Source organism: Leptonotus elevatus, chromosome 12, assembly GCF_054856555.1.
Source record: "Leptonotus elevatus isolate MCC_2025b chromosome 12, RoL_Lele_1.0, whole genome shotgun sequence".
Taxonomy (NCBI): domain Eukaryota; kingdom Metazoa; phylum Chordata; class Actinopteri; order Syngnathiformes; family Syngnathidae; genus Leptonotus; species Leptonotus elevatus.
The window spans coordinates 13,753,317-13,775,164 of NC_141250.1; the positions used below are offsets into that span (position 1 = coordinate 13,753,317).

The 21,848-nt window shown below is 39.7% G+C and overlaps 1 protein-coding gene across 6 annotated transcripts in view; it reads right to left on the reverse strand.

Annotated features, from left to right (window-relative positions):
- Positions 1 to 210: 210 nt before the first annotated feature.
- The window catches only part of epb41l5 (erythrocyte membrane protein band 4.1 like 5), a 28,241-nt gene continuing 6,603 nt past the window's right edge, over positions 211 to 21,848 (reverse strand). The window contains exons 4-26 of one of the 6 annotated variants that reach the window (XM_086091151.1): positions 19,939 to 19,981; positions 19,612 to 19,690; positions 18,153 to 18,197; positions 18,001 to 18,053; positions 16,031 to 16,151; positions 15,830 to 15,917; positions 15,183 to 15,271; positions 14,992 to 15,061; positions 13,074 to 13,243; positions 12,485 to 12,591; positions 11,755 to 11,773; positions 10,762 to 10,807; positions 10,559 to 10,677; positions 6,600 to 6,751; positions 5,668 to 5,759; positions 5,434 to 5,568; positions 5,150 to 5,217; positions 4,579 to 4,647; positions 3,986 to 4,067; positions 3,815 to 3,898; positions 2,678 to 2,740; positions 2,386 to 2,525; positions 211 to 1,586 (exon numbers count right to left, since the gene is read on the reverse strand). In XM_086091151.1, the coding sequence (XP_085947277.1) occupies positions 1,517 to 1,586; positions 2,386 to 2,525; positions 2,678 to 2,740; positions 3,815 to 3,898; positions 3,986 to 4,067; positions 4,579 to 4,647; positions 5,150 to 5,217; positions 5,434 to 5,568; positions 5,668 to 5,759; positions 6,600 to 6,751; positions 10,559 to 10,677; positions 10,762 to 10,807; positions 11,755 to 11,773; positions 12,485 to 12,591; positions 13,074 to 13,243; positions 14,992 to 15,061; positions 15,183 to 15,271; positions 15,830 to 15,917; positions 16,031 to 16,151; positions 18,001 to 18,053; positions 18,153 to 18,197; positions 19,612 to 19,690; positions 19,939 to 19,981 (2,004 nt within the window). In that variant the 3' untranslated portion in view covers positions 211 to 1,516. Of the gene's footprint in view, positions 1,587 to 2,385; positions 2,526 to 2,677; positions 2,741 to 3,814; positions 3,899 to 3,985; positions 4,068 to 4,578; positions 4,702 to 5,149; positions 5,218 to 5,433; positions 5,569 to 5,667; positions 5,760 to 6,599; positions 6,752 to 10,558; positions 10,678 to 10,761; positions 10,808 to 11,754; positions 11,774 to 12,484; positions 12,592 to 13,073; positions 13,244 to 14,991; positions 15,062 to 15,182; positions 15,272 to 15,829; positions 15,918 to 16,030; positions 16,152 to 18,000; positions 18,054 to 18,152; positions 18,198 to 19,611; positions 19,691 to 19,938; positions 19,982 to 21,848 lie in introns of all 6 variants that reach the window. The other 5 variants (XM_086091150.1, XM_086091149.1, XM_086091155.1 and 2 more) reach the window with 5 other exon arrangements.

The following is a 21,848-nucleotide window of genomic DNA, read 5'->3' on the forward strand; positions in this document are numbered from 1 at the left end:
ATGAATGGGGGGGAGGGGACAGGATTTTGCTGCCATCTAGTGGTACATTGCGTTAATTTATACTTTTTTCCCCCTTTTTTTTTACACTTTTGTACCAATTCAGTTTTGTGGGACTAAAAAGAGCATAAACGTAAAAGAGATATTTAGCTTAATAGGGAAGAGAAAAAAAAAACAAGTTGCTAAAAAAAAATAACGCGAGAGGCATTTTGATCCGTTTTCCCTACAATTTTAATGACTTAACGCCGTTATTGTCCTTTGTGAGCACACTAACAACACTGCCACAGTCAGATGACAAATATATCATCCTGCAGCTACAGCCAGCTGAATACAACACAACTGTGACCTAATCACACACTCGGACACGAAAAGATGTGAACACTGAACGGTTGCATAAATAACTGCACTGATTGGGACAACAGTCAGTTTCCCTTATAAACTACACCATCACAATGAAGGGAGTAGTACAAAAAAAAATATCACTATTTAAGAATCAATGTGATATACAGTACACTCATTAAGTCATTAATATAGTCCAAAAATATAGAATTAGATCTTCAATTCACAAGTACAAAATTACACTTAAGATATTTGTGAAGGAAAACAATCAGCATTGGAGGTGTGCACAGTCTCAGAACAGATAGTTTGAATTTCCACAAGAGGGCAATGTAGGAGCTAAGCAACATTAAAAAGTGAGAATTTAAGAGTTCATTCAAGAGATGCACTGGAATGACTAACGTAGCAAGATAATTAAGCTGTCTTTTGAATAATAGTATTTTTTGATGAAAATTACAATAGTATGAAATTGTGACCCTTATATACTATACCTATACTATATTACAATTTGCTGTGTGAAACTCCAGCATGCCTTCACATTTTACTGCTTACATTCCCCGTTTAAAAGAAAATCAAATAAAATGAAGACATCAACCACAAAAAAAAGCCAATCTTCCAAAAAGTAGTTCCAAGTTGAAATCATGGACAGGATCACATTCAGTCAGAACAATAAAACCTCACATGGGTTAATCAAACATGGTCAATCAAGAGAGCAATGTTGGAACCATGATGTACAAAAAAAATAAAAAATAGTAATCCAGTGGTTCTTCTGAAACAAAAAACAAGTTCTATCCAGTGGCTGAAAAGAGATTTCAAAACAAAACAAAATGGCTGCTGAAGGAATGTATAGAATCACATTTCAACACATCCAAAGAGTCCAATTGTTGTTACCTCTTCAAAGAACACGCTGATTGTCTTTCATCCATTTACAGTACAGCGCGGACTCCGATGGTGGTGCAGCTTACATCCAGTGGAATGCATTACATGAAAATAAAGATGGCGCACCAAAAAAAAAAAAAACTGCCCATGTATGCTTGTCAGGGTCAAAATGGATGGAACTAGTCGCTATTTGGATGATGTGTGGGTTAAGATGAAGACATTTGATCTCTCCAGTGTCTGATCGTTTGTTAGTTGTTACGTTCAACTGCATGTTGCGTTTGCCGGCCCGGCTTAAATGTGGCTATTAGAGCTCAGTGGTCAGGAGACCTCTGGGCGTGGCTCCATCCTCTGAGGCTGCCTGCTGACCCGTAATGCTGCAAAAAAAATAAATTACGCTACGTTACATCTTATGAGTTTTATGACTTGGTAAAAATCCCACAATCATAAATCAAACAGACCAACCTGCTGTGGTAAATTTGTTGGACTTATCTATTTATTAGGGAATCTCATGGAACATGTGCAATTCATCCAAAGTTAGGAATTTTGTGAAAGTTTGAACTTGAAGTTACAATAGTTTGATGCAGGTGAATTTGAGCTGAATCTGCTAAATATATTCATACAAAATAAAGAACTTTTGGGAAATGTGGAAATTTATGGAACAGGAAAAAAATACTAGCCTGGATGTTCTGAATTAGCGTTGTGATGCTGGAAAGGTTCGAGTCGGTTGACAAATATTTGGATTTTATGGAGCATCAAAAAAAGTCCAAAAAATATTTAAAAAAAAAAAGGGGGGGGGGTTTCTTTATGGGAAAAGCATATAAAAAATAAAAAATACATAAAGTTTAATACATACATTTTAAGCTAGTTTGGTTTGAAATGGTTAAGAAATTGTGATTTTGCGATGAATCAACAAATATTCTCCATTTATTTTTGTTAAGAATGTGGAATTATGCGAAAAGTGGAAAAAAAATAGCTCGGATTAATCTTCTGAGGTTTGAATGCTTTCAATTGGTTGAGTGTAAATGAGGGTAAAAGTAATCTCATGAATTCTCTGTGCAACATGTTCCGTCAAGTTCCATCTCTGTCAACAGGGGGCAGCAAATGCTCAAGAAATGCTTTAAAAAAATAGCTCAGCAAATGTGGTGTATGTCCATCTGCAAAACCTGACTTTACCTCACTGAGTTGCTGTGAAATGTGTGAGCGGAGTGAGGGAGGGCTGAGGTGAGAGCGGCTCCCCCATCCGCGGGAGGGAGAGCGGCGACCTTAGCGGAGGGCTCAAGGTCGAGCAGGCCGTTAGTAAAGATACCAGGAGGCTGCATTAGAAGGGGATGGTGGGGTGGGCGGGGGAGGAGACGGAAGGCGGTCAGCGTCTAATTCCAACAAGTCAAAGCGCTCTAGAAGACATTTTTGGACAGGCAAGAAGCACATCCAAACGGCAGACAGGAGAAAAATCATGTTGACTCACAGCGGCGGTAGGAATGATCCAGCGAGGGGTGATGGGAGCTTTCGGCGGCTGCACAGGTGGCAACTGGAAGCAACAAAAACAAACACTCGGGTCTTTCTTTTCTTTGTTTGAGAGCATATATCAACTAAGTAAGACATATTGCTATACAAAACTATATATTTTTTTAATTAATCACCTATTAAAAGCATACATAATACATAATCAAATCTTCCAAGCGACCTCTGACCGAAGCATTTCGTTCAGCAACTCTTTTTGTGGGAAGATCAAAAAGATTTTCAACACAGGATATTATTTTCCTCCTCTTATCCTTTTGCTCTTCCAATAATTCAGAGAAGTGAGGCCTTGGAGAAAGTCTCCCCTGGACTGCTTTCGGAGATCCCCGGAGGTGGCGTGTTAAGGCCAGTCCTATGAAACTATGATCCAACGATAGCGTCAGAGGCCTGGATAGGAGTTCAAAAGAACATCACACGCAGAGCCGTTTGAAGATAAGGTTCAGATGTCCTTTTAGTTAAGGGGGGAGCCCGGCCCGGAGGTTTAAATGTGTTTCGCCCTTCCTGTTTGCAAGTCCTCTGCACTTGCATGGGAACTGCGGCCTTCTCGGGTACACACAAGCTAATAATTGTGGTAACAATCGTGAATTTTAAACTTGTTAAAAAAAATTTTTATCGTAAATACTTTATGTGATTGGTGAACGCAAAGTTGACTGTGACTGTCATAAAAGTGACAGCCAATAGGAAATGAGCTGAAAGTCACACTGACGCCAGACAAAAGTGAGGAGCGATTTGTTTTAGTTAGTGTGTGTGTGTGTGTTTTTTAAATAACATTTATCATTGGTCATTCAATAGAAAAGACAAGGAGAGGAGTATTGAGACCATAATAGAGGCTAAAGCTAGCAGTTAGCCGACATTCTATTTCTTCTTCTACTACTACTACTACTCATTCTTCTTCTTCCCCTGTGGCACCATGCTGCCTCTCACAGGTCAGTCTCGGTTCTACGCCAGATTTCTGGTTTGAGTGAGGAGTCTTGCAAATAAAGACTGGGCTGTTCCACATGTTAAAAATCAGTATGTGTGTACCCTGCTTTAGATCAACCGAAAACTCTGAATAAAAAATAAAAAAAAAATTAAAAAAACTTACAGCAGGAATCGGATCAGTGAAGTCAATCAAATTATCAGGCAGTGGCGGAGTCGTATTTGGAACGTCAATTTCTTCTGTTTTCACCTAAAAAAAGAAGAAGAAAAAAAACACTGTATACACATATGACCCATATAAATGTCTGAATTCCAGTCTACAAAGCATATGAATTACCTTGAGTGTGGTGCCTTCAACAACAGAGTCTGAGGGAAACTTGGCTGGAGGAGGGTTTGAATCTTCAGCTAACCGCTCGGCACTGATGAACAGGGGAAATGAAAAATGCAATGAGCAAACATCCTTATGCGTTTCGACTGGACATTTCCTTTAACCACTTTGTTAAAGTTAGGTTTTCTCTTGTTAAATCTACGCACCAAATACAGCAAAATTACCTGGTCGGCATCCATGCACAAGCTACACATACTACGGTAAGTATTTTTCCACTAGACCAACATTAGGAAGACCGTCCGAGCATTTTCTGCCTCAGCGAGCCTGCAGACATTCAAGCCTCGCAAATTGTCCACTCAAGCGACAACACGTCTGTCTGTTGTGTCACCCAACTGTAAACTCCATGGAGCAAATGATACGCGCAGTATCCAGGCAGATTTCTGCTCATGTGACTTAACACATCCAACCGCGCAGATGGACACATACGTCTGCAAAATCCAAGAATATTCTGTCCGACTTTAATGATAATTTTTTGCCCAAACACTTTTAACTGAGTCATCTAAGGATGCAAATCAATATGTGTGTCAAAGATGAACACTGACCTGGCGCCTGCTGATGAGGCCAACGAAGAAGACTTTAGCAGCTCCCATGAGTCTTGTGCGTCAACGCGACTGCTAACAGACAGAGATGAGTTACTGCCCATGCGGCCGCTGCGCGACTTCAACCTGGCAAACGACGGAGATCCTGCGCTTAGCTTCAATTACAGATGGATGGCTGAGTACATTTTAATATTTGTTCCAGGAATTTACAAAGTATATTAAGTCAAACATTTTAACTTAAAATGTCTCCTTCACAACTCAAAGAAATGGAAACAATAACTTGTTTTGACTCTCGCACTCAAACAGGCTCTGAGATCTGAGCCTTGTGATGGATAAACTGCTGATATGCTGTTTTAAATGCAAATGATCCTCATACATATTCAAATTGCAACTGAAGAGAATTCTGTGATTGGCTGAGCCAATGCATTGTTCATTGGCATGGATATGGAAGATTAAGACAAAGGATGCAGGACAGCTGATTTGAAGGTAATCAAGCATTCTCCCATCCAAGTAAGCGTGCCAATGAGACAACGCACTGCCAGGAAACGGCTCACGTTGAAAGACGGCGAAATACCTGGAGGAGATTTCCTGCAGATTACAGTTTTTATCTGCCATCATCGTGACATGTTCCTCTAAACCAACCTATGGAACACGGAGAAAACAAACAAGATAGCATATAGTTAACAATCCACAAAAGTATTTCAATATATTATAAAAGGTTGGTTGCCAGGTCAACTGTAAAGGTATGCAAAATAAACACAAATCAGCTTGGTGGGGGTTAAGCTCAAGAGGACAATCACTCTAGAAAATGGATGCTGCGGTTGGATTTCTGTCTCAACTAAAGTATTTCTTCTTCACCTTGAGCGTTGCGGCCTCAGCTTGCGCTTTCAGAATGTTGCTCTTCAGGTCATCTGGGGCTCGCAGTGGCGTGACAACGGGACTACTTCCTGCACTGTTCAGACCGCTTTTCTCTCGGAGCTTCACAATGTCCTCCTTTTGATGTAGGTTGGGTTATAAAGAGATTTAACTAACTCACTGGTTTGACTTTGGTCGCTTAAAGAAACATAACTAGTTGGGAGAGTGAGCACCCACCTGGTTATTCATGACCATATTGATGTTGACGTTATTCTTGGCCAGACGCGGACTGCTCTCCAACTCCAGCTGCTTGAGACGGGCTGCTGTTTCTTCATGGGCGGGACGAAAGGGGGCGGAGTCAGCATTGTTGCCATAAAGTATTCAAGTACAGTTGAGGTCACCACATTATGGTATGCAAACTGAAATCCTGCCGACAATGTTAATAACTGACTAGCACAATACATTTCATGACACGTGATCATTTCTAGTTTAGATGGAGTAATAAACCCAAAGTAATCCATTGTAGTTGGCATGCAATAAAAACTGGTAAAAAATTTAATAAATACTAGGGGTGTCAAAATTAGTGCTTTAACTTTGTGTTAATTTATGGTTCCTTTAACGCCACAATTTTTATTTTTATTTTTTTATGGAATCGGACACGTCAAAATTTAGCAGTAATAAAATTTAATAATAACGAAGATTTGTGGAGACTGCGTTGTATTTTACAATTTTAAAAATTTGCAGAATTTCACAAGTTACTTCATGTTGAAGATTAGATAGCTCTTAATATGAAAAGAAAAATGCACTGAGCGGTCACCAACATCTTACAAATGCAATTATGCCATCGAGTGTCAGAAAAATGACCTCAACACAAATCAATATCACACTCGTTTTTTTACAATACATGTTTTTAATTTTAACTCAATTTTATGAATTATTATGAAATTACTGACTAAAATTAATGACTAAAAAAATGCAGCCATATTTCTATTAATTAAAAAAAAATCCCCACGCTTTTATGTTAACAGTATGAAAACGTAATATTTTATTGTACATTTAGAACAAAGTTTGCGATTAATCTCGAGTTAACTATTGAAGTCATCGCGATGAAAATTTGTCATCGTAAAGAAATCGCATGACTTCAATAGTTAATTTTTGCATTGACTGACCAGTGAGGCTGAGTGATTCTTCGCCAGTGGCAGCGGAAGGCGAGTAGGCCGTACTTGGACCCGCATCCTCTACAGCCTTCGCGGGGGAAGCTGCAGGAGCCCTGAGGACATCATCAATGCACGTCTCGATCAGGTCACCAGCCAGGGGCAAACTACAGACAAAGCAAATGGGGGAGGAGGGAGGGGGGAAGTTAAAAGGGAGAAAAACTCCAAATAAAATATGATGGTCTTTGAAAATACAAGAATGAAATGTTAATTAATAACATTAATACAGCCAAAAACCAAAATGGGATTCAGCATTTGTTTAACTTACCAGCGGTATCCACATACACACAAAAAAAAACTGCAAACAAGCTCACAGTGTAGAACAAAAAATACAAAATATAAGCACAAATAATTAAAATACACAATAAATATAGGTGATATCCAATCACAATGTGTTGAAGACTAACAGTTTTTATTCTCTCTAAACCAAATTTACATTTCATTCAGAAAGATAAACGCCTTTGGTCGTAGTAGTTTTCACTTTTTACTCGGCAATTCTTCAAAAATCTGTTGTGGAACTCAACATTCACAAAAGACTTGCATCAACTGAAGATGAAAGAGTACAATCACTTCAATCACATTTGGACTTCTACAAATAAATTATGCCGATTAGATTTTCTTCTTGCAGTCTGATAGGACGGCAACTACCGATATACCTTCTGTCATGGGTCAGTATCATGGACTATATTTAAATACAGCAATCTGGCAAAAAACAACATTTATATGAATATACATCTTAATTACATGGTAAACTGATTGTAAGAGGGTTTGGCTCAAAGTGTTTTTGTTGAACTCAAAAACAAACTACAATGACTTCAGATTTCACAAGGGGATATTAAAAGGGCATCTGGATACCCATATGTCATTTTTGGTTAAAAGCATCATATATTTTTCTAACAAAATGCAAATATATTGATGTAATTCAGCATTTACATCGATTAAAAAAAAAACACACAAACATTTGAAATATTAAACACAGGGAATGACAGTCTTAAAGAAAATTAAACTAAGGTGGTCTGAAAACAAGAGACTACTGTATGTGACCTAATGGTTGTTACATTCCTGAACCTGACACCAGATCACTTCAGAGATCACAGAAAAATGAGACAAGAAAAACCTGACTCCATATTTCTTTTCAACATCCCGGCTCAAGGAGAAGACTACAAATGCTCGAACTGTATGGTCGCCCATGGCTAACAACAGTCGTAATTGATCGATCCACCTCATCTAATCAGTGCCACTGTGATCATTTTTAATAGTACAAAGTATGACACATTCATTAACATTTCCAGCTTTTAGAATGCCTAAATAATTTAATTTCACAAACTCATCTGAAAAAGTCCAGTAGAAATATTTAAAGAAAAATCGAATTTCAAATCACAAAAAGTCATCTCTTGTCAGTCACATATCATTTGAGAAATAAATACAACTTGTTCTTGCCAAAGAAATCTTGAGAACATTAAAAGCGTCCTTTACGTCAAGGGCAAGGGTGCCAACATAGACAAGACTGATTCAGGAGATTACAAACCTGTATTGTTGTTTACCCATTTGCTAAGCGAGTTTATAAAAATGCCATCACAGTATGCTCAAAAGACACTTTGGAGAAAAGCACAATGAGAAGAAGCCAAAGTACGTGACAAAAACCATTGCGAGCACTTCGAGGAGATGCAAACTCCACACAGGAAGACCAAAGCCAAGATTCAAATCTTGAACTTCATAACTGTTGATGATGGCCACAATTTCCATTACAAACAAAATCATGGACTTCGTAAAGCTCTCAATCGATTAATTTGGAAAACAAATTCAAGGGTCCCATGCCATCAAAATCCAAATTTTCCACCCTTTTATATAAAAGGTGTGGTCACGAGCCTTGTGACGTAGCTATGCAAATCATTCACGTACACGCTCATCCAACACAAATGTGTGTGACACTGCATCATAGCGGTCAACCGGCGTTGAGAAAATATCTGATGTGCTGGAGTTTGTAAAAAAAAAAAAAAAAGATGTGGCACGGAAAATGGAAAGTTGTGAAGATTGAATGTGTCGAGTAATTTTAATTTAATGTGAAAACAAAAATGTGAACTCAGTCATGAATAAGGCAGCTGGTGCACCTCTAAGGCAAATGAGGTATAAAATATGATGGCCACTTAAGGCAGTCTACCCACAAAAAAAAAAAAAAAAGTGAAATACTTCCATGTTTATCTTAAAGGCATATACGCATTCGCGGCCATGCGGCACAGTCTCTGGCAGATTTTTTTTTTTACGAGGGAATCGCTGCTGAGGCGTGAGCGCGCTGTCCAATTCATGCCAAGGTGAGACGGCTGCCTGTTGCTCGGTTCTGCCCGGTTCCTTGTTAAGAGCTTTGATGAGATATGAGCGAGTAGGATGCAGGGGAGAGGACACCTGAGGAGATTGAGGCGGGAGGTGGGTGACAAGGATAAACGGGAGGGAGCACACAGGAAGGGAATCGTGAGAAGGCGTGGAGATGGATTTAACAGGGGAGAGGAAGCAATCGAAAACAATGAAAATGGGATCAAGGAGAAGGAAATCATATGTCATGTGTGTGTCGGCGTTACAGATAACTCGTCCAAAGAGAGCAGCAGGCGGTTAATAAGAAGCAGCGGATTCCAAGGATGGGAAATATTCTCTCAAGCGTCACTGATATGCGCACTGTAGTAGTCAGCAAGTGGCTGATTCTAGTCCAGATTGATGCCAAAGAAGAAGAAAAGAAAAAAACTCCCCATAAAGCACCAAGAGTCACCTGCAGTTAATGGCTTGACTGACATGCTAATCAAAAGAATAAAAGCAGCATAATCACAAGAGACAATTCCACCTTTGGAGAGACATTTTTCAAAAGGTAAAAAGTCATTAAAAGCCCCGACGCAACACAGCTATTGATTGGTTATGATGAGAGCCGCAAGGGGGAAACAAAAAAACAAAAACAAAAAGCTCAATATACCTACCTGACCTCACATCAGGCCTTTCGTCAGTACATGTTTATACTGGAACACAGAGGGGAACACATGCATTTGCTTGCATTCAGAAGTACCAGCTTCAAACATCACATCAAAAATGCTAATTGACGCCTTCACTGCAGGTCCAAGTGCCAATTGAACTGTGGGTATTTTTTTCCTATTATTATTAAAAAAATAAATTTAATTGTATTTCTATTTTTTATTTAATTTGATGTGGACACGCATCCGCAGATGCCCAAATTCCTTGTAAATAACTCATAAGAATCAACACCTGGCAGTGAGCAAGTAATAAATAAATACATATTAGTACAAATATTAATAATAAAAAAAAATATATATATTATTTGATTTACATGAGGGTAACCTCCACACTGATCCACGTCGTTATTTTGCCTATTTAATGTAGCAAATTTGAACCATGTTCAATGGTCTATGCTTTCGCTGTAGTTTAGATTTAGCACGCAGGTGTTTCGGCAGATGCAGGTGTGGTAAACAGAAGTAAAATCCCGTCAAGGTGGCTTTGAGTGGTTACATTTGCATTTACACTGCACTTGCATGAGCTTTCTATCCACATTTGGAGGAGGCCTACTTGCAGTGTAAATCCAGTCTAGTACGAAACCAGAATAAACACTGCAAGCACATTTGTCTGATAGTGATTGTCATGCATGTTGTCAATTAATGGAACTCGATCCAACAGTTTTAAATCAGGGAGTCGTTTCCACTTGATGGGATTCAAGGCAGAACCTCTTTTCCACTTCAATTCAGAACAAGTCTTGCTCTCCAGATCATACAACTGACTTGCTACAACATGCCAACACCCTGCAGCGCTTCACCCGCTCAATCACACACATAAAGACACTTTCGGCCTCTCTCGCTCGCTTTCTCTGGGACAGGTTCAGCCAAACCAGCTCTTCAAAAAAAACAAAAAAAACAACCCACCTTCTCTTTTCCCCTCCAGGACTCCTGGGCAGAGGCTCAATTTCCAACGGGCCACAAACAGAAGCAGGCGCAACTTTCACAACCGGCGCGCCCGACCTGGCTCCTCGACTGGCCGAAACCTTGTGAGGTGGTGAAATACAAACACATTTTACAAAAGCGTTGATTTGATTTTGTATAAAGATTGTGTGAAGTGCGGCCCTCACATGCTTGTCTTTGCTGCCGTTGACTCCATTGCCCGATGAAAGAACCCTTCAGCAAAGAGAGACATTTACATTCCAGTCGACGTCAAAAATTCAACCGGCCCTTGAGATGCATCTCCAATATTTACACCCTCTTCTACTTAAGAGCTTCAAAGATGCCATGAGGAACATTTGAAGGCGAGATGAATAGATTAGCTCACATAAATTACGAGTCCTAAGCCTAACCGTATTTCCATGCCAGAGTGGCAATTAATAATTAATATCCATGGATGGATAGCAAAGATCACAAGTTGTACAATGCGGGCTAATCAAAACTCATTCATCCTGATGACATTTAAGTTATAAGAAGTTTGACTCGACAAGTAAATAAATAGCTTATAGAGGAGACGACATGTCTTATGAAAGCGTAAAATTCGGAAACAAAAGGCCACTTGTATTTGATTAACAATGTGACTCAATGCGAGTCAAATATTTGTCACTGCTTTACGAGTACAGTCATTTCTGGACTATAAGGCGCACTAGCTAAATTTGGGGAATACTCAAGTTTGTTACACTTATAAGCCGCAGGTGTTTTAATGTTACCGGATCCGGGCTTCACGCTACTTTCTTTTCCATAATGAGGGCGCAAATTGTCTCGCTCTCGTTCGGTCTTTCTTTTTCTGTATTTGGGCTCACTTGGTTTGTTTTGCTCTGCCTGACGCTCTTGCGCTTCCTTTATAGTGCGCCCCCTTGTGTTCTGATGGATAAGCCGCATCTTCGCATTAGCCGCGGGGTTGAATGCAAGTGAAAAAAGTAGCGGCTTATAGTCCAGAAAATTACTGTAACTGCCAAATGTACATTTTATAACACGGCTATGCTCTTGCCACTGAAATTGAAAGATGATCGATATGACAGCAATTAATACACAAATTAGGACATTATAATTGCAACAGCTAATTATTTTTCCTTTTGTGGCCACAATCACAATGTTAAAAAACAAACAAACAGAGAACTTACTCCTGAGGATGGAAGGGTCCTGCAAAACAAAACAGAAAAGACGGTAAACTTTGGGTGAAATCTGAAAGTGACACATGAAAACCAAAGACAAGGCTACAAAGAAACATACTTCTGCAATGATTAGACTTGGGAAATATTTTTTAAATCCACATTTAGACATAATTATAAACGGCCACTGTTTGGTTCAATGTCCCTGAGCAAGTCTCAATTCAACCAGACACTTTTCCTGGCAATACGTTCATTGAAATCAGTTTGGTTCCTGGCATGGTCTGCCTTTCAAACAGTCCACAAATAGGTTTCAGATCGTTAACAGTAATGTAAATTAACAATTAAATTCATAATAATAACCCAATAGGGTTGAGATAATTTGAATTAGAATCTACAATTTAGTTATGACTCCAAAAGATTTTCTAAACTGGAGTAGTCTAAATCCACAATTCTCCTTCTTAAAATCCTGCATAACTCCAAACTTGTGCAGCCAATCTTGTTTGTTTTCAAAAATCATTAAAAATGTCAACTGTACAGTCAATCTATCTTGGAAAACAACCGTCAAACATTAACAGCCTCGTGTTGACATTTTGGCCAGAGAATGAGTTAACTTCTAACTACGGCTGCATGAATGTGATGCGTGATGTTCACCTACATTTGTGGAAGTACATTTGTTGTGTTGACTGATCTACAAAAGCGTTTTCGTCCTTAACGCAACACAGCACTTGACTGCGGCACTCACCTCTGTTATGCATTGTTCTTCTAGAATAACGTCGACTGGGCCTCCTCTCAAAGGAGGCTGACCGCCGGGCTTTATTGGACTTTGTTGTCTGGTACTCTGTGTTTCCACTGGTCACGCAAAAAAAACAAACAAAAAAAACCACAACATTTTAACTTAACAGAGCAGAAAAGCGTAACCGTCCACTTAGGCTCAATTGTCAGGCTAAAAGATTGAATGCAGTTTTCTGAAAACAATTCGTAATTATGTATACAGGAATGACCCTGGTTGAACTCTGAAACCATTTGAGCGAGAACTCTCTAGTACCAACAAACTCGTCAACCCCTCCACTAAAGCAAACATGACTGCCATGCTTATCTGACTGGGTAATGTTGAAACACAAACACACACATGGACCAAGTACAAGCCCTCTTGCAGGAAGATGACAGTTTGGCAGAATGGATTTGAGCTTCTTTTTTTTTGCCGTACAAATAAACCGGGGTTGTGTTCGGTGGTCTTTTGGGAGTATGAACAGCAAGTGACCTTTTTACAGCCACTGAACTTGAAGTCGTTTTTTTGGGGCGGGGGGGACAAAAAAAATAATCATCCAAACCTGTATCTGAAGCGTGATCCCATGCGGATGAAGCCGGAGCGTGCCGAGTTCTTTTGTACCGGCCCCCTCAGCCGGAAAAAGGCGTGATGCTCCACAGCACACTTCCAGAGGTGCTTGCAGGCCTTGGGGTGGTCCATTCGGAAGACAAAAGTGTGCTCCTGCTCTTTGCCCTACAGAGGATGCATTACAACAACAAAACAGCATGAAACTGATACATGCTCAACTTTTTAAGGTTGGATTTACACTTCACATCCAAATCCCAAATTATTTTTGACCGTCTAATGTACATTTTAAGTAACACATGTCCAATATGTCTGTGTTTATACTAAATGAACATGTGAACAGATTGCAAGTAAATAAGAGGCAACGGGGAAGGAAACCATAAAACGTGACATAGCACTCGGTTGGCCGGGTAAATATTTAACTTATTTAATGATGTGCACACCATCTGCACCATCTGAAGTCAACCTTAAACATTTCATGACAATAATATTTTATATGTGACCTCACTCGTCGAAACATGACATTCTCATTAGCATTACATTTGTGGAATATGAGTTATGAAGCAAAAGCCAGCCATTTTTATCCATCTCAGGGGGCGGCCATTTTGTCACTTGCTGTCGACTGAAGATGACAAAACAGTTGCTCAGGGCTCAGGCAATGACCAATCACATCTCACCTGTTTTCTGAAGCTGAGCTGTGATTGGTTGTGACCTGAGCATTATTGATGTCATCAGTCGACAGCAAGTGGCAAAATGGCCGCCCCCTGAAATGGATAAATAAACGCCTGGATTTTGCTGCTTAACTAACATTCCACAAGCAGAATACCACATTTAGACAAGTGGGGCTGCATAGAACATATTGACTTCCCTTTCAAGCTGTCATTTCAATTTACAGCGGGTGCTTTTCAATGTGTATATTTGCAGCTATCCATATGTCAATGACATCAAGCTTGCATTGACGGGTATACAGTATCTGATCTATACATTTATCCTGGATCAGCACATATCTAATATGAAACAATGGCAATTTTTATCTATCTTTGGAAGAGGCTCGACTCCAACCTGAAGATTCTACAAACTAGTACAAAGTATTATGTTGTTGTTGTTGTTGTTGTTGTTTTCCATGCTGCAATGAAGCAAATGTCAAATTCAGAATAGTGTTTTGGTTTCGAATACCGAGATATAAACATAATCTACCTACCAAGACAAAAGTACAAAAGTAGTTCCATGTGTCTCAGACACAATCAAACAAGGCAAGTGCTGCAGTGATGTCAGCCAGCCTGTTTCACTTGGCTGGAAATTACGCTGGGCGTCACATGCACGGTGATAAAGTATCCAAGAATGCGTCAATACATGTAGCGACCAGGAAATTATACATTATTCAACTGTCAGGAGGGGGCTGAGCAAGGCCAGTGCTGTGTGTACGGTGTGTGTGTGTGTTCGAGTGTGTGTGTGTGTGTGTGTTTGTGTGTCGGGGAGCGTGGATAATGCATACCAGAAATACCAGAGAGGTGGCTTCTTTATTAACCTCCCACACAGACCTCCAGGATGGACATAAACAAGCTCTGCTGCTCCCACATATACACTTGCCTCTGGGCAACCTAACAACAAGTCCACTTTCATTTTTATTTTGGAGCGGGGGGGGGGGGGCACTACGTTCTTCTTCTTTTATTAGGAAACAAAGCTCTGTGTTTTCAATGCGAAGCAGTTGCCAACAGACTTATGTGGTTTTAAGGGGTACCACCATTCCATGAGACCCTGAATATAAAACACACTTCACTGAAAATTGCGGTGTAAAATAGACTAATATCAATAAAGACGGCAAATTGCTCCCCAGTTCATGCCGTCTCCCTCTTTTACTTCATTCTCTTTCTCAATTAGTCTTGGGACTGATTTTTGTGTGTGCGCATAGTCACCTGGTCATCATCCTCCACGACCACCAGCGTCAGCTTGCTCTTTCTGAAATCCAGGCGAGTGATCTTTGGCCTACAACAAGCAAGACACAAAACAAACAAACAAATAAGATAAAGGATAAAAATACAAACGTATATCGCGGCCGAGGCAATGAACCAAACAGGCCAACAAATTGGGTCGTAGTCAAGCATACCAGAAAAAGAGGCCAATCTTGGTTTGTCCCTCAAACACCAAAACACCAGTGGGCGTCAAACCCAGACTGTACTCATTACCATCACGTGCCTGTGTTTTGAAAGAAGGATAGCGAAAGAAAGAAGAGGAGAGGAGAATATGCAGCATTACCAACAACAAATTTAAATGAAAAACTAGAAATGCATCACCACCATTGACAGTATCCCACAAGACATCTTTCTACTCTTTATGCAATAGTGGACCCCCACGGTTTGGCATCAGCAAATTTGCATATTCTCATATTTTTCTTTCTTTCAATATTTAAAATAATTTTACTTGTATTTTTTTGGTGGGATTCGAATTATTTTTTTTACCATTTTCCCCTGTGGATAATTTTTTCCCTCTATGCGTGTCAATTATACGTGGATTTTTTTTTTAAATACTGTCCACATATGAATATAATAACAGGTAACAACTTTTTTGTTATTGTTATGGTCAGCAACATTTAATCTAGCACTAGCCTTCTGAATGACCCTGAATCCATGAGAAAAAAATATAATAAAAATTGAAGAATTTTGGTCCATGTTGAGAAAAGGATCCAAATAAAATGATGACCTGCAGCCAGTAAATGCCCATATTTCCCCCAGTGTGTGTTTGTGTGTCACTTACCTGAACCATATGCATGTCCACACCATACATTTCGAGCCATTTTGCTTTATTCAAGTAGTTGATCTCTGCCTGTGCCGGCGTTTGACCTCTAAGGGTGTAAAACATGAAACAAAATGGGAATTAGCTACATAATAGTAACAATTAGTTCTATCGTTTCACTGCAAGTATTGTGTGCAGAATTTGAAAAGGCCAAATGCCAACCTGCACTCCTTCCATGCGTTGTATATAGCCAACTCCACATCCTCGGTCTGTTCTGGGATAAATCTGAATTCTGATACCAGGTCCAGATTGTGTTCTAGTGGGTCACAATCACCGAGTTCCGCTGGAGAAACAAACACCAATCATCAATTTTCATATTATACGTGCAAATTCTGGTCATTGTAACACACAAATTGGCCAGATTTTTGGTCATGACTTCTTCAGAAAATAGAGCCATCCATTGCAATTGATAAAATTTTAAAATATGTGCGACGTGAAGTTTATACTAAAGCGTCACAGCATGGTCAATGCCAGCCTCAGCCAACCCATCCCAAAAACATTGAGGATCAAGAAAATGTAAAATTCACAAATGAAAAGAATTGCAGGGGCATTGTAATCTTCAGACAGGTGATGACAATTTAAAAATAAATCATAATGAGAAGATAACTAAGAAGTGTGTTGAGAGTAAGACAGTGGAATTAAAGCCTCTTATCTGTGACGGAAGGAAGGGAGGATGTTGTTTGAACTTTGAATCTGGGAAACTCTTCTCCGACTGAGTAAAGTATATAGATCAAAGAGGAAGGGGGGGAAACAAAACGTTTTTTTTATATCTTTTAAGAGAATGCAAAAAAGCTCAACACGGGGGAGGGGGGGGGGGGGGGTGATAAAGAGGGTTCTGGATTAGGAGGCCACTGAAGAGGATGGAGCACTAATGAGCTGGCATTTACCCTACAGTGACTCTGGAAGTGTGTGCGTGTGTGTTGCACAATTCCCTCATCTAGCTTATTCACACTAAATGCTAAACAAAACAGTGGATATAAAAAGTCTACACACCCCTGTTCAAATTCCTGCTTTTTGTGATTTAAAGGATCTTTGTGCAGTTTGTCACTTTTTTTTTTTTTTTACTCGCGACTGCCACCTCTGGCCCAAATCGTAACTGCAGCATCAGCCACAGCTCAGTTGGCTCAATGGAATGAGAAACCACAATCGCAGCATCGGGCTCGTAAGCCTCAGTACAAGTGAAAGGCTGAGACTTATATCTCAGCCGTTGATTGTATTGTATGTTGCTCATAGGGACGGTGGACAAAACAAGAAAGTAAACCTAAGATTTCCACCATTTGTTTACTATATATAGAAACATGTATCAAAACTGACTCATATCAAAAAGATAAATGTTCTGCCTCTACAAAGATAATAACGCTACGATTGCCTGACGCTCAGTCTGCTGGGATAGGTTCCAGATCACCCCATGAGCCTAATAAAGAAAAGCGCTATAGAAAATAGATGGATTGGCAAAAACTGTTTTGAAAAATGTTTGGAATTTGGCATAAAATAAACACCTGAAATAAGCCAATTCGCATTGTAATTTGTGAGTCAAAATTAGCATTTTGCGCCACAAAACTGCAAATGGGTGTTCATTTGAGAAATTACGAAAATCAAAAAATAAAACGCGATTTTTCAGAATAATCCCTAATATATACCTCAACCTTGCCTTCTAAATGTTGTAGGTGGATTCTTAATTGAAACAAGGAAATCACAGAAAGACCATAAAACATTTGAAAACGAACTAAAAAGCGAGAATTTCTGTATTGTGCCGACTGTGTGACAAAAAGAAGAGGATGCGACGACTCACGCAACATTTGCCATCAAAGAGCCAGCAGTAATCCGTTTAAAAATGCACCGTGCCGTCAGCCAGGTTAGCTTTGGCAGGACCATGTTCAAATGACACATAGGTTAATTTCTTAAAAGCTCTCCAGTTGGAAAATACCAAAAAGATTAGTAACAATCCTTAGACAACATGCAGAGGGGGTGAAAAGATTTAACCTCTGTGAACAAACAATATGGAATGCGGGCCAACATCATCCTACTGGAAGCAAACAAAGGCTTTTTTTAAGGCTAAAAGCCTCAAACCACATAAAATGCTACTAGACAAAAGCAATTATTTTATTTTTTTTTCTGCTTAGCTGACTTACCCTGTAGCGAGAAGGCAGCCAACTCCACCGCTGTCTCAAAGGCGCATTCTAGCCTGAAATCGTAGACAGGGTTGGGAAGATGCAGAAAAACGAGCAAAAAAGCAGAGAGAAAATATCTCATGCTTTCATGTTGATGCATGAAAACGGCTTACTTTCCGCTGAGGATATCTTGTTTCAACTGCAACACAAAAAGGTACCTGGAAGAAGAACACATTTATGCTGTAAAACATGGTGATGATTGATTAATTTCAATAACGTGAGTTACAAGCAGAGGTGGGCAGTAACAAGCTACGGTCACAATTGTGTAACTTTTTGCATTAATGATCTGATAGTTTTAATGCAACATGCTTTTCACTCGAGTATTGTAGGAACAAATGCTACTTCTACTCCGTTTTACTTTAATTTAATGTATTTGTATTTACTGCTTGAGCCATCAATTTTGATTCATCATTACGTTGCATTTTTATGATAAGATCATATGTACATTATACCCAAACGATATTTGTATTATGCTGGATGGCAAAAATGTTGTCTTCTTGAAATGTTAGTAGCGCTTCCGGTTTACCGTCCAGCGCCGCGCTGTTCGAAATGTGTGCGCACTGCACAGCAAGGAGCAGCTTTGAGACACACGCCGGGAAACTTTTGTGAATGAATGTGCATTATCGATTCTTTGAACACACCCCTATAATCTACTACAAAATAATAAACACAATGATTGTTTCTAAGATTGGTAGTTGAGAATTATCAATAATTATATATGAGGCCTAAACCAATTTTTTTTAAATAATCGAATTGCAATTTTTATTCCTCAATATTGCAATTGCGATTTAATATGATATAATTTTTTCAAAGTCCACTTTCCCATGTATCTTCTAACAAACACAATCAATAAATTAATCTGTATTACAATAAATATTTGACATAAATTTTTGGGTTTTACAGGTTAGGCTGACGCTCAAATAAAGCAAATCAACCTGAGATCATAACAATAATGCAAACAAATCTGTGGCTTTCTCACAACTTTGTAGTGTTTCAGGAAACAATATATAATAACACTTAACCTATCTAGACACGATATACATAAATAAATAAAGCATACATATAAACTGATAGGAAGCAGAATCATTTTCCCTCCAAATTGCAGACTTTGAAAATTGCATTCTATCCATAACTGCTCAGCCCTAATAATAATAAATTCTAAAAGTTCAGGCTTATATATTAAAGGGATATTTGACTCATTGAGCCATTTCCAGCTGTAAAACGTAGATTTTCCTTGTCCAGAATTAATTTGATAATTTCATTATTTTTCACGTACAATTAATTAATTTAAATACACGTTCCACTTGCTGTCAACTGAAGATGACATCACCTGTGCGGAGGAAATAGGTCATGCCCAATTATGGATGACCTGTTTTCTGGGTTTGGCCAGCAAACTGAGCCATGATTGATCGTTACCTACTTCCTCAGCACAGGTGATGTCATCTTCAGTCGACAGCCAACGGAGTAATTCGCTTTTAAAGGTATTAATTGTACATGAAAAATAATGACAATATGAAATTAATTCTTTACTGCTGGAAACGGCCCAATGAGTCGAGTATCCCTTGAGCTCACCTGGTAAGCTCTTCGTGCAGGTTGTTTGGCTCCGAGGAGTAGAACTTGACTCTCAGGTGAAGGCAGTATGGCGGGCCAACTAAAAAGATGTGAAATGACAGCAGGATGTCAAGGTTGTCAGGCAGGAGAACGCTTTGCAGCGCATAGTAACGCAGGGAAATATGAAATAAGACAGCAAAGACAGATGCATAATTCTCACGGCCATTTGTTATTCTCATTTAAAAAAAAAAACACACACATTTTTGCACTTGCTCATAAAAGCGTCAAGGGGGGAAAAAAACTGTTCATGTACAGAAAGAAGGAAAAGGAGGGCCTCTTCATACTTACTTTTCACTTGCTTTTTAATACTTTTTGTTACATCAAGCCAGTGCTGAAAGATAAAAACAACAAGTCATTAAACAATGTGACATATGCACGTCCTGGCTGAGTTTACAAGTCGTATTGGACCTTGTGAGATTGTGCACACGTAACTAACTAATGAAGTGGCAAGAGAATGTATACATTAAACTTGACCCCCCCCCCCCCCCCAACACACACACACACTTTGCTTTGTTCTGCACTAGACATGCAGGCTCTATGAGGCATGAAGGAAGTCAGGAGAGGAAAAGCTGCTGACTGAGATGGAGCACGTGTAAGTGAGTGAAAGAGCGAGGAACTCGGAGCACCGTGGCGTCCTCTCCCCCGCATTCCTCCTTTTAGCCTTCTCTCCCACTTTCCACGGACTGCCTAACAGCCCTCAATGATGTGTCCCTCCCCGACGCTAAATCTTCCCCAATGTCAGTCCTCGTTCCTTTTTTATGGCTTTCGCGGGGCATCGGCGCGAAGAGCCGGGGTTTCGGGCGTGCCAACAACTAAAAACCAGTCTTCGTCCGAGTACCAGCTGACTCTCTAAGCTGACGAGAGTGCCAGAAAACAATCCCTCCCGTCCGGCCAACAGAGACGTGATGTTGATGTCAGTTTGATTTTCCGGGTGGACTCCTAACAGCAAAATGTGAAAAATCCTCAACTACGAACAAATTAGAATGGCACATTAATAATCCCACAACGTTTTTGGAAATGTACTTAACAGGAAGTTTGGGAAAAAGCCATGTACACACGTGGCAGGGTATATATATATATTTTTTTACGGATATTTCCCTCCTCTGGGTGTAGAAAAGAAAACATCCACAGTTAACCGCGTTAATGCGTTTTTAAATCCGTTCATAACAATTCCAGACCTTAAGGTGGCAACAGTTCCCCAAATCCTATCCAATCGGAGTACGCCAACGTCTGGCGACGCCACTTCCACAAATTGGGCCTACAATGAGATGCATGCCAAGCCTCTAGGTGGCAGTAGTTAGCCAAATACTGCTCATCTCTTGACGTCACTTCAACATACGTCAACGCAAGCGCTGACTGTCCGCCGCTGATCTGTATGTATGCGGATCAGTGCTGTCAGCGCACACGAGACCTTTTTTTTTTTTTTTACTAATTTAAAAAAAATACTTGTAAACAGTCAATGAGTACATCATAAGCGAAGAATAGAGGAAAACAAAGAGGATAAATACAAAATCTTAAAAAGCTTCACTTCTTTTCTTAACTTTTTTCCTAACATATACAAACATGGTCTCTCCGGTGAGGAAGCAAACCACGCCGCCTTTTTTTTCTTCTTTTTTTAACAACTTGAGGCATGTGATTGAGAGTGACGTGTGTAGAGGACGACGTAAAACCATTTTTAGAAACCTTCGTTTGTAATGAAAAAAAATCCCCGCGGACGTGCGGATGACAGGGCAGGCCGCAGAAAAATATCTCGCGTTTGCAAAAAAAACCCGGCTCCGTGTATACGTGGGCACTTTTTGGGGTCTCTGGACTGCCTGCCCACCTATCAAGCTTAAAAAGAAGCGACCAAGTAAATCTTTTAACTGCCTCTTTCTGAAAATGTGTCCATGAGCACGCCGTTCTACACGGATTATGTTAATTCTATTGCAACAGTGGGACGAACTTACTCGAAAGAAGGGCTCCACAGTGCAAAAAAAACTAACTTGATCGTGACTTTTTCCTTCTCCTCTCCAATGTGGCTACAACTTAACAGTGTATTAGACCGGCGTGGAACCACACTGCCCCTCAGCAGCCAAACCGGGTACAACATGAACAGCGCTACCAATAAAGGCACACACAAACAAAGGGAAGACAGTATCAAATAATTTTAATAAAATCGACTTTGGGACATTTAAAATCGATTCTGAGTCATATTAAAT